The following is a 13,353-nucleotide window of genomic DNA, read 5'->3' on the forward strand; positions in this document are numbered from 1 at the left end:
TATTATTGTTGTTATTTTTTATATTATTGTTATCATTTTTATTATTATTATTATTATTTTTATTATTGTAATTATTTTTTATTATAATTATTGTTACTTTTTTATATTATTGTTTTTTGTTTTTTTTTTGTTTTTTTTTCCTTATATGAATTTCTGTTCTGTGATTGCCAGGCTGGAATGTTGATTTGTATCCTGTGAAAGAAGGGGCAGATGCAAAAAGAGTTTTCTGCTTTCTGCTCCTTTTCATTCAGTTTTGGGGATCTTTTATTTTTTCTTTGTATCAATTTGTATTTATAAAAGAAAGAAAGAAAGAAAGAAAGAAAGAAAGAAAGAAAGAAAGAAAGAAAGAAAGAAAGAAAGAAAGAATCACCTGACTAAGGAGGTACCCTCTGGGCTTTCAGGGACTAATATTGTCTCTCTAAAGTCCTCTAAATTCATGTTGTGAGTGATCTTTACATCATCCCAGTTTTGAGGTACCCCCTGGAATCTCTTTAAGGTACCTTAATCCCACAGCCCTCTGATTTATAAATAAGATTCATTAAAGCCTCAGTTAAAAAGTCAACCCTGGGTTTGTTTTGGGGTACCTTTAGGGTCTACATGTCACCTGTACTATGGGCAACTTGTTTGGTTTCTGTTTTCAGGAACCTGGTCTCACGCACCTAAAGCTCAGACCTCCATCCCTCTCAGCTCATAACTTCATTATTGTCACAGGTAACATGGATCAGTGTCGGTGTACCTGAAGCTTTTGCTCCACAGGGACTCAAGTTTTCATTCATGTAGCTAAGTGTCCACCAGGGGTCACCTGACAGAAACGTCCTCACCTGCTCACGTCTGCGAGGGTCCAAACCGGAAAACTCCTCAGAGCAGCTGTTGGCCTGCTCTGAGAGGAGAAACAGCGCCCTCTAAAATAAAACGCTCTAACAGCTCTGAGACTCGTGCACCAGACTCCGGCAGCACGTTGATCTACGTGGACCCTCGCAGACCGGCTAAGGTGAAGACTTCCTGTCTCACAGAAACACACAGAGTGATGTGAGCTGAAAAGAAAAGTGGATCTGTGAGTCACAGTCTGCACGTCATGCACACGACACAGAGACCGAAGAGGAGAGAGGCAGGCTTTGCCAGGTTTGGAGGATCTGAACAGACGCCCGGATCAATCCGGAGCCTCCATGATCAGTTTCAGGGTGAAAAGAGATCCAGGAGACCCCAGCCGGAACACGTGATCAGGAAGCAGCTAACATGTAGCGCTGCTAGCTGAAGCCTGCCTCCCCATGCCGCTGACCCTCTCTTACTTGTACACAGAGCTTTGCTGATGAGGGTGAGCGCTGCAGCATTCGGGTTATCAGGTGGCTTCCTTCAGGTACCTGCAGAGTCAGCTCAGATTACACACCTGACAACAAGCTCAGGTAGCAGCAGGAAGTGTGTGAGGAAAGGCTAACAACAAAACTGAAGCGACAAACATCCTTAAAAAAGAAAAGAGTTATTTCACTGGAGTCTGAAGCTTCCTCTGACGTCACCGCCCTGAGACGCTGACGCTGTCATGGTGCTGTGTTTGAATCTGACCAATCACATCGTCCCATCAGAAACTTAGCCAATGACAGCTAACATTAATCAGATCCATCTGCAGATTGTAACAGCAGCAAAAACAGCATCTGGGCTCCAAACCTCAGTGACGTCAGAGGAAAAAATACCTGCCGTGAGAGGATGATGACGAGGAAAAAAAGAGGAAAAGAAGCCGAAGCACAGACAGGAAACAGCGGCTGAATGAAACAGGAAATGAGAGTGCGTCCTGTTACCTGTTGGTCTAAATAATCCAGGTTACGCTGCAGCTGAAGGTCTAACATGTCGTCCTGAGCCAAGCAGCAGCCAGAGTGACACATGGAGACAGACGGGGCATGGAGAGACAGAAGGATTCACATCAGACAGCAGGACACACAGCGCCCCCAGCAGGCAGCAGGACACACAGCAGCACCACCAGGCAAAAAGGACACACAGGGCCACCACCAGGCAAACAATTACATAGCTCCACCACCAGGCAAACAGTAACACAGCAGCACCACCATCAGGCAAACAGTTATAAAGCGCCACCACGAGGCAAAAAGTAACTCAGCGCCACCACCAGGCAAACAGTTACACAGTGCCACCACCAGGCAAACAGTTAAACAGCGCCACCACCAGGCAAACAGTTACACAGCGCCATCACTAGGCAAGCAGTTACACAGCGCCACCACCAGGCAAACAGTTACACAGCGCCACCACCAGGCAAACAGTAACACAGCGCCACCACCAGGTGAACAGTAACACAGCGCCACCACCAGGCAAACAGTTACACAGCGCTACCACCATCTTTATGGTTTCATGACTACCTGTCCAAAAGGCAACAGTGTAGGAGTATCCTAGTCCTAGTTTTTCTTTGAAATATATATACTTTTTTTTTTTTTGGAAATATTTTTGAATTTAGTAATGTTCTGTCAGCAGTCAATAATAAGTTTTTTCACTGTTTATATACGATGAAAAGGTCAAGGTAACTGCTCTGCAAACACTGCAGGATCGGCCATTGACACAACGCAACTTTACAAACTGCAAAAAGCTCTCTTCAACCTTTCGAACTCAGATTAATGTCAAAATCTGATTCAGATTTCCAGATTTCTATTTTGAGTTCAGCTAAGACAGAAACCCCTCTGATAGTATCAATTCCATCACAACTCTGGAAGGTGTCACCACAGAAAGATTCCCTCAGTGTGAATATCAGGGTGTCTGGCTGGATCAACAAACCACATTCAAATCTCAAATCAATCTACTTATTATAAAATTAAGACAGAAATAAGGATATTTATTAAAAAAAAACACAACTACCGTCACTCTGGCTGGTAGAAAACAAATTACTGAAGCAGCTTTTTCCATCAGTTTAAGAATACAGAGACGTCATCTATAGGCAGCTACCACACTCAAACTGCTAGACTCACTCTGTGTCCAAATTCAGGGTCTGCAGCTTTTGGAGGACCCGGCTTTTGTAGCCTGCGAAGACCTCAAAGGCCGAACTAATTTGAGACAATTTGGTTTACGAAGCATTTCCAGTTTGTCACTCTCAATGCCACGCAGCGCTGCCCTCACCTGTCAGGCTTATATTACTTTTCAAACACGTGAACCAAAACCTTACATTTAAAACAAGATGTTTTTACCATTAATATTGGTATTTTTTTTTTAATATTTAACTTTATTATTATCATCATTATTATTATCATCATTATTATTATTATTATACTAATAATAATAATAATAATAATAATTATTATTATTATTATTATTATTATTATTATTATTATTATTATTATTATTATTATTATTATTATTATTATTGTTATTATTATTATTGTTGTTGTTGTTATTATTATTATACTAATTTTAATAATAATAATAATAATAATAATAATAATAATAATAATTATTATTATTATTATTATTATTATTATTATTATTATTATTATTATTATTATTATTATTATTATTGTATTCTTTATTGATTGAGTATGGAACCAGAATGTACATGTAAGAGTGAAGTAACAATGTACATTTTCAACATTTAAACAAGTTTCTGGGGGGATGTTAGATCAAATAATAATAAAAAGAATATATAATATATGGGATGCACCAATATGAAAAATTTTGGCTGATACCGATGTCTGATATAAATATTGCTGTTATGGCCGATAACTGACATTTACCAATATGGACATCAATATTGGTAAAAAAAAAAAAAAAATGTGAGAAAAGACGACCATGGAGAGGTTTAAAGGATATTTGTCTGTTTTTTGGATCAAAAACCTGGAAAAGCTCTGAAAATGGCTGGCAGCTAGTGAAAAATTATCAGCCACTTTTGCTCATTGGCCGATATCGATATGTGAAAAAATGACCAACACTGGCCGATATCAATATTGATACAGATAAATTGTGTATCCCTTTATAATATGCAAGCTGTTATAAATGTAACTGCTTCTTTAGAGTCCTGAATTGAATGAATTTTTGTTTGAATCTCCTTTGGAAAAAATATAAATATATCAAGTAAGTTTTTTTTCCAAGAGAACTGAACATAGAATTTTTCTATAATGAGAAGATTGATAAAGAAGAGCTGTTTTTCCTCAGTAAATTACTGAAAAAGAGCCTAAACACATTTTTACACAGTAAAACAAAATCTTCTTCAGTGTCTTAGAAATACAATCACATAGCTGTTGCCAGAAATCCTTCACAACTGGATAAAACAGGACTCCTTCTGGAGTTCAGCCATGTCCATCTTCTTCAGCATTCACGCGCAATGAATCTTGGGGCATGTGAGGCTAATAAGGATTCACTAAATGCATCCTTCCTGGCCCCCGTGGCATTTTGGAGGAGCCGGCGCTGTGACATAATCTGTCTCAAATTCAGCCTTCGTAGTCTGCAGACCCTGAACTGGGACACAGCTACAGTCCACCACTCCTACCTGAGATTCATTACTGATGACAGTTTCTGTCCTCATTATCAGTCAGACCTGACAGACACTGGCTACTCTTCATCTGTATCATCATCTTCATCCTTATCTGCCTCTGTGCATTTAGTTTGTCTCTTGATAATTATTTTTTTTATCTTGCATTAACTGTTTTACTGTTCTTTCAATGTTGAATTTCCCCTTAAATAAAGTATATTCTATTCTATTCTAACTCTATTCTATTGTAAATCAGAGCATTTCCTCAGTGTCAGCTCGAGAACAGCTCCTCCATGAGCCAAACAATCACACAGCGCCCCCACCAGGCAGCAGGACACACAGCAGGCAAAACTATTTTGGTTGTTCTCGCTATCACCAGCAGGGGGCGTCTGATTAAACATCAGTCCATCGAACACACACACACTAACACACACACACACAGTTTGCACAAGGACAAAAGGTTCAGACAGATGAAGACGATAGATACACACTGCTGTTTGTGTGAGTGTGTGTATGTGTGTGTACGTGTGTATGTGTTGTCCCTGTAGTCATGTGACCTGTATGACATCACATGAGTGGCACATACCATTTTACTGTGGATGGAGGGGGAGACAGGGTAGTTGCAGTGGTATAATCCTTGGCTTAAGGACCTCCTGTTTCCAGGGTAGTCATACTGAAGGAAAGAGGGAAGGCAACATGGAAAGGAGGAAAGGAGGTAGGAAGGAAGGGAGGAAAGGAAGGAAGGAAGAATGGAGGAAAGATGTATGAGAGTTGTTAGAGGAACAGTGCGTCCTAACTGAGAGCGAGCATGTGTTCAGGTGTGTATAACACTGTCAGGTGTGTGTGTCAGGTGTGTGTGTCAGGTGTGTGTGTCATGTGTGTGCGTGTGGCTCTGGCTCTCTGTCAGGACGGGGTGTGAGGTGAGGATGGTCTGGGGTCATGAAAACACTGATCTCTGGACTGACTGTGTCTCTGTGAGGAGCGTCTCTTTAACTCTACAGAGTCTGGAGCTCAGGTAAAGGTGAGACCGGGATCTGATCTCACACGCTCATCTGTTACCTTGGGCGAGCTGATGGACCTCCTCAGACCGTACACCGACGGGTCTGCGTAGATCACGTCGTCCCTCATGCGTCCCTGGAAGCGGTCGAAGCGGATCGACGGGGATCGAGCCGGTGAGGCGAAGCTGTGCGGCACCGGAGAGTACGGCCCCCCTGAGGACGAGGACGGGGACCGGGGCACGGACCTGGAGCGGGGCTGGATGGACAGACGTCTCATGGAGGTTTCCATCCCTCCGTAGTACTGCGGCCCCCAGGAGTCCCTGGGCATGTGGGACCCATACAGCTGGTGGGGGCCGTCCCTCAAGGAGTGACGCTTCTCCTCCACCGTCCAGCGCCGGTCGTACCCGCCCACAGCTGACATGGAGCAGATGCTGTCAGGCCGGACCCCGGGTGGGTACAGTGGGTAGTCCTCCATGTAAGGGGGGTAGCCGTAGTAGTCTGCTGGGATACCGCGACCCACCGGGTAATAACGGGAGGGGCTGAAAGGGGGAAGGGTGTGGTTACAACATGTTCAGACACTTTAAGAGGTTGCGTCATGTGACCTGCACCTGACACACCTGTATGGACCATACCTGTTCAGGTCCTCCTGGGAGGCCACGCCCCTCCTCTGGTTGACCCACTGTTGCAGCTGGGCCATGGAGCTCTTCCTCTGGGCCACCCTCTCAGGGGCCGTGCGGGGCACGAAGCCCCTCCTCAGCACCACATTCTCCTGCTGGGGTTCCCGCGGGGCCCCGCCCCCCTCCAGGAGCGCCTGAGGTGGAGGTTGTCTCCTGGTCGGAGGCGTTCTGCTGTTATCGCTAGGGGGCCCTGTCTTAGGGGGGGCGTGGTCGCTCCAACCATTTGGTTGGTGGTGTGGTTGGGGGGCGTGGTCAGGAGCGGGTCCTCCCCCTTCGTTGCCCCTTTCTCCTCCCCCTCCACCCTCCCCTCGTCTCTCCTCAGAGGGGGAGGAGGAGGGTATGGGCGTCTCCTGGCTTTCCACGCCGTTAGTCTTAGTGACGGGGGCTTCATTCTCTGCCTCCGTCTGTGTGGGAGGGTCAGGTGTCTGCGTCACCATGGTGATGTCATCTGTGGCGTCTGACTTCGTCCTATAAGAGAAAGAGGGGCAGGTGAATGAGGACTTCCTGTTAAGGCGCCACTTTAAATCTAGGGGGTGGAGCTTCCCTCAGAGTGTATTTAGCCTGAGATTGCCTCTGATTGGCTCGCTCAGGGTTCACATTGTCACTTTTTGGTTTTAGGCTCAAGAAGGATTCTGCAGTAACACATGTAAGTCAGCTTTACTGAGCATGCTCAGACAGTCCTCAAGATGTCCAGGTGAGGTGCTGCTGACAGGTGACCTACAGGTGAGTCAGAAGCAGTACATCTTTAAGCGCAGAGGGGAGAAAATAAAAACGGTAACTCTAAAGTTAATCTTAATGAATCACTAACGCTCTCTTTTGACTGACAGCTTCAGCCCCTAGTGGTCAGTATCAGTATTACAACAACAAAGAGGTTTTTAATCCTGAGAAATACTTGTTGATGTTTTCCGGCTAAACTCTGATGAATTAAGTTATAATCTAAAGTTTTAATTAAACTTTTGATGTTTTTGGATTAAAGTTTTCGAAAATGTGTGTTTAATTTATTTATTGGATTAAATACCAATCCAGGCGTGAATGTGTGGAGGTTTTCGGCAAATATTAGCTGATACATCTGGTGTATTTTGGCTGTTAGGCTGTAAAAACACCATCACCTGTTCACTGTGAAGCTGTACCTCCTGACAGCTCCACCAGATGGCGCCACAGTCACATTTAAAGCGCACACACTCACCTGTGCTCTGCCTCCAGGTGAACCTGTGCGGCCTCGCTCATGGCTCTGATCCAGTCGTCCTGCTCCTCATGGCTCTCTGTGCTGAAGAAGTACGTCCTGGTTCCCGCGTGCTCTGCCTGCACGCAAAACACAACCGACCTGTTCACCTCACCTTCATCACCCTCCTCCTCCTCCTCCTCTCCCTCCAGCCACACCTGCAGACAGAGACACAGAGGGTCAGTGACATCACCACCATCACCACCATCATCATCTCCCTCCTCCTCATCCCCATCATGCACATGATCATCAGCAGGTCACTGAGTGTGGGGTTATTCCAGGTCGTTGACCTCTGAGACTTTTTTTGTTTACAAACAGAAAAATGATGCATCAAACTTTCCTGGAATTAAAAAAATGTCTTCATGCAAAACTTTTATAAACGTGAATTTAGTGCTCTACTTTTATTTAGCATCCGAAACCTGCATGCATCAGTCAAACACCAAGGGATTTCATGAACAGCATGCAGAAAACTACGGAAGCGTATTGCATTCACTTGAAGAAAAAAAAAAAACTCAGAGTGATTTATTCTTCGGTTTGTTTTTTGTGGTAATTAATTTGTTTTTCTGATTAATATTTCTTTATTGGTTTGTTTTTTGTTATAATTATTTCTGTTTTTATGAGTAATTTTATTCTGTTTTCAGATTACTTTTTTTTCCTGTTTTTCGGAGTAATTTTTTCCTGACGTATCAAGATACTTAGAAATCCCGTGAGAACCTCCAACCTGCAGACGACTCCCGTTGATGTGTGGTGGCTCCTGTGTCCCGCACGGATCAGAGATCCTGTTCGGAACATATATGCCTTATCCTTGACTTTCTACCGGTCCGTACCAGGTCAATAAAGGTAAGGTATTAGCCACACAGGGTATGATACCCTTGTTAAGTATTTGATTTTATCCTTATATTTTATATAAGCCTATTGTTCAATGTAATACTTAAGGAATAGACGAAGATGTGCCATTAAACAAATGCATTGCTTCTACATTAGAAAGCTGGTAGAAAGTTAAGGATAAGGCATATATGTGCCCAACAGGATCTTTGATCCGTGCGGGACACAGGAGCCACCACACATCCACGGGAGTCATCTGCAGGTTGGAGGTTCTCACGGGATTTTGAAGTAGCTCAATACTTCAGGAAAAAAAATGACTCAGAAAAACAGAAATAATTATAACAAAACAAACAAACAAAAAAAAAAATATTAATAAAAAAAATAAAATAATTACCACAAAAAATTACTCATAAAAACAGAAATAATTATAACAAAAAACAAACCATTAAAAAAGAATTAATCAGAAAAACAAAATTAATTACCACAAAAAATACTCATTAAAACAGAAATAATTATAACAAAAACAAACCAATATAATAATTATGACAAAAAAAAACAAACCAATAAAAAAATATTAAACAGAAAAACAATATTAATTACCACAAAAAAACAAACCGAAGAATGAATTACTCTGAAAAAACTGAGTTGTTTTTTTTTTTTTATCTTCAAGTGAATGCAAAACACTTCCGTAGAAAACCCAACATCAGTTAACACCAGTTAATACCAGTTAGCACCAATCCACAGCAGCCATCATGCAGACATGCAGGTCACCAAATGATCATGACAGGTTACCTTTACCTGCTGTACTCTGCACCACCACAGGAGGGCAGAAGGCACCACATCTCAGGAAGACATGTAGGGGGGAGGAGTAATAGGTTGTGATGTCTAAGGTCAAATGTCACTCACACTTGTGTTTCAGATGTAAAAAAAATCAAAACATCACTGACTACAAATCATCTCAGAATTAAAAAACAGAAATAACAAACACAGAAGTTTTATTGGTTCAGTGTGAGGACACTTTCCCTGCTCATCATCCAGACTGACAAAAGAGTTAGTGTCACTCCACAGAGCTGCCACCAGAGGGCAGCACATGCTAAGAAATAGTCTCTGGGGTCTGAACATGAGCTGTGACTTGTTTAGCCAGCACACACACCAACACACACACACACACACAGAGACCCTATCATAGATGCTACAACAGACAGATGGCTGGATGACGACCTGTGATGGTAGACCTGATCCTGCGTGTGTTAACACGTGGCGTTTGTGCTGCAGAACCCTCAGTCTGAGTCTGTTTCCTGAATGCTCAGTGTTTCCTCTCTGCAGCCTGAACAACAGCCGTCACAACCTGAGCTCAGTCTAGTCCCACATGGGCAGACTGGGGCTCTGAAACCAAGACATAGACCAGAGGACTCTCCATCACCCTGATCCACGTTCATCTGATCTAACCTGACCTGGAGTCGGTCCTGATGCTGCTGTCATCACATCCTCCCTTACAGCAGCATGTGTGTGTGTGTGTGTGTGTGTGTGTGTGTGTGTGTGTGTGTGTGTGTGTGTGTGTGTGTGTGTGTGTGTGTGTAGGAAGTGATATCACACATAAACAGAGTCACTTCCTTCCACGGTGGAGCCCTACAAGCTCCGCCCCCCACTGTGACACCAGTGATGTAATTGGCTGAAATGACAGTAGTAAAAGGCAGCAGTTACCTAGCAACAGAGGCGGGGCTGGGTGTGTGTATGTGTGTATACATGTGTGTGTCTCCTTGGTCGTCCTTCCTCCTTTGTTCATTGATTTAGAGACAGAGAGAAAAAGAAATGACGAGAGGAATGAGTGGAAAGAGTGAGAGCTGTGAGACAAAGGATGGAAGACGAGAGAGTTCATCATGTTTTACCGTAGTTTTCCTAATACTGCTCCTGATGAAAATCATCAAACACAGCTGAGACTCAGAGACATCTGACTCATTTCTAAAGATGAATCAACGTCAGAGAGAAGAAGCAGCTGAGAGACTGTTTTTAAAGATAAAACATCGTCAGTCTGAAGAGTGGACAGGTTCAGCTGGTGCTCAGGTCAATAACATGTTAATGTAGAGAGATCAGCTGATTCACAAAACTTTCTGTGGGAATTTTTGGAAATAAACAGGAGTTAATGCAAATTTTCAGGGAATATATATTGACTGCATTTACCTGCTCATTTACCTGTAAAATATTTAACATTTTACTTTGTTATGAGCAGATATGAATGCAAACATGTCTAATGCAATATTTTAAAATGACATAACAAATTAATATTCATGGATTTCTTTTTAATATGATTTTTGACTGGAAAATGATGGACAAGCTGTCAGCATCTATTTTCTTATGGAGCTTTTTATACTTTTTATACACTTTCTTACTTTGGTTTTCTTGATTGCTGCTGTGACTTCAATTTCGTTGTACTTGCTACAATGACAATAAAGTTTTATTCTATTCTATTCTAGTAAAGTTCTGATTAATCCAGATCGAAGGTGCTCACATCATTTCTGAAAATCCCATTCAAGTTAATTAATAGGAAAACAAAGCTTTTTGTTTATTTTCATGGAAAACAATTTCAGGAATTTTTGAAAACGTTTATATAAGTTAATGACAAAAAGACCTTGAAATATTTCAATATTTCCGAGCTATTGCAACGGAAACTTTCCCGTAATCAACAGGAAACTTTCATCCCTTTGCAACCTAACCATTCCTCACACGCTATCCCGGACTTAGCATCAAGTGAGAGTTAGCTTACAGGACAGGCTATTTAACTTTGACTAATTCTGATTAAGTCTAAAAAACTCTGATTAACTCTGACTCTATTCAACTCAAACTTTTTTAACCCTAACTTAATAAACTCTAACTCTGATTAACTGTGCACTAAACTGTACACGGAATAACTGCTCATCACTTCAACACAGTTTTCATAACCCGGCACAGAGCTGCACAATGTGAGCAGTCAATGTGTGTGTGTGTGTGTGTGTGTGTGTGTGTGTGTGTGTGTGGTCCTGCCAGCCTGCCAAGTCCAGCCTCCAGGAGCTGCAGTCAATACATCCATTCAGTCTGCAGTACACGCACCCACCCACCCACCCACACACACACACACACACACACACACACACACACACACACACACACACACACACACACACACACACACACAGTGTCTGATTCAGTGAACTGTCAGACTGTGGTGTAATCCTGCAGTGTGGCCGCTCTGTTCAGCTGTAATCTACTGTTTGCCCTCAGGGTGGCGCCCCCTAGAGGAGAACAGGTTTTTAGAGCTTTAAACATTTGACTAAATGATCTCTCACTCTAGCTGTGTGTGTGTGTGAGAGAGTGTGTGTGTGTCAGGGTCTCTGTTTACACACTGTTACATCACACCTCTGTCCTCCATGGTTCAAACAGTGAAGCTAACAGAAGCTAACAGAGGCTAACTCAGCACGAGCAGCTGTGACTGAGATTCATCAACAGTTTTTTTGGGGAACGTGATGAAGAGGGACGTAAACACGGCTCAGCTCGGACTGACTCGTGGCTGTTATGTTTCAGCAGTAGCAGCAGAGAGCTGAAACACCCTCAGGTCTGACCCCAGGGAGAAACATGTCGAGGCAGCTCGCAGACCTGTGAGACATTCTTCACTCCATCACGTCTGTGCACCGACTCTGACACAGGTTAGAAGTTAGCTGGACGTGAGGTAGATCAGCTGCTGCTCCCTCAGACACACAGACAATCAGCTGATTTATTCCAGCACGTAAACACACGCTAACAGAGGGATAAGGACAAAAACTTCAGCTGACAGTCTGCTGACGGCTGATCTTCACTCAGAGATCACAGCTGGACAGGAAAACTCTCAAATTTAAAGGAGAAACATTAATCAACAACAGGTTAAAAACCAAGAAGGGCACCTCGAAACAGACCCACACTGTTGACAGCCACTAATCGGAAGCTAAGGGGTACCTCAAAGCAGACACTAAATGCTATCTGAAATAGACCTTTAGTGATCTTTGGATCGGTGTTTCAGTACCCAAATAGTCATGTTCACTGTAAGCTGAAGGAAACAGATTATAAACAAACTCTTAAGGGTACTGAGGTAACTGAGGCCAAGGGCTAAATTGAGCAAATCAAAAATGACAGTGGTGGGTACTTTAAACCACAAAGCTTAGAAACCTTGAACAATTGCTTCCTTAAAACAGATTATTTTCTGATACTAAAGGGTGCTGTGAAACCAACATTAAAACTTTGACACATGTTCAAATCCTTTATCAAATGAGGTTGGTAGTACAGTTTACTAAAAATGATTCCAAGGGGTACCTTGAAACAAACAAGTTTTTATCTAATTATCTAAAAAAAGGGTTATAACATTGATTATAAACCTGATCACTACGTATCACAACAATCATAAATGCCTAAAAGATGGGGCAGACTCTAAACTGTTACAGAAACCACAGGGTACCATGAGACAGGCCCTAAACTGACACAGATACCACAGGGTACCTTGATACAGATCCTAAACTAAAGATATACTACAGGGTATCATAAGTCAAACACTATACTGATACAGATACTAAAGGGTACCCTGTAAAGGACCCTTAACGTAAACAGATACCACAAGGTACCTTGAGACAGACCATAAAGTGAAACAGATACCATAGGGAACTATAAGACAAACCTTTAACTAATACAGATACTAAAAGGTACCCTGTAAACAGCCCCTTGACTTTAACAAATACCACAGAGTACCATGAGACAGACCCTAAACTGACACTTATACTTAAGGGTACCTTGAGACAGACTCTATACTGACACAGAAACCACAGAGTACCATGAGACAGACCCTAAACTGAGACAGATACCACAGGGTACCTTGAGACAGACCTTTAACACACAGATACCACAGGGTACCATGAGACAGACTCTTAACTGACACAGATCCCAAAGGGTACCTTGATACAGATCTTTAACTGAAGCATATGATACAGGGTACCTTAAGACAGACCCTTAACTTTAACAGATACCACAGGGTAATATGAAACAGACCCTTAACTGAAGCAGATACTAAAGGGTACCTTAAGACCGATGCTGTTCGGAGACTTTTGACACTTAAATTAGCCTGAGGGTTCCCTGAAACAGACTCTACTGTGATATCTAAAGGCAAATGATTTAAAT

General features: G+C 42.5%; 1 protein-coding gene across 8 annotated transcripts in view; it reads right to left on the reverse strand.

Annotated features, from left to right (window-relative positions):
• plekha6 (pleckstrin homology domain containing, family A member 6) overlaps positions 1 to 13,353 on the reverse strand; it is a 67,796-nt gene that overhangs the window by 14,537 nt on the left and 39,906 nt on the right. For 2 of the 8 annotated variants that reach the window (XM_074670807.1, XM_074670764.1), the window contains 6 exons: positions 7,318 to 7,511; positions 6,087 to 6,599; positions 5,516 to 5,993; positions 5,043 to 5,129; positions 1,794 to 1,847; positions 1,290 to 1,361 (listed from right to left, as the gene is read on the reverse strand). In XM_074670807.1, coding sequence (XP_074526908.1) covers positions 1,290 to 1,361; positions 1,794 to 1,847; positions 5,043 to 5,129; positions 5,516 to 5,993; positions 6,087 to 6,599; positions 7,318 to 7,511 — 1,398 coding nt within the window. The remainder of the gene's footprint in view (positions 1 to 1,289; positions 1,362 to 1,793; positions 1,848 to 5,042; positions 5,130 to 5,515; positions 5,994 to 6,086; positions 6,600 to 7,317; positions 7,512 to 13,353) is intronic. The other 6 variants (XM_074670790.1, XM_074670772.1, XM_074670780.1 and 3 more) reach the window with 6 other exon arrangements.

Source organism: Halichoeres trimaculatus, unplaced genomic scaffold (genome assembly GCF_033239565.1).
Source record: "Halichoeres trimaculatus isolate MK-OKI-2021-1 unplaced genomic scaffold, fHalTri1.1 fHalTri1_scaffold_1, whole genome shotgun sequence".
NCBI classification, from domain to species: Eukaryota; Metazoa; Chordata; class Actinopteri; order Labriformes; family Labridae; genus Halichoeres; species Halichoeres trimaculatus.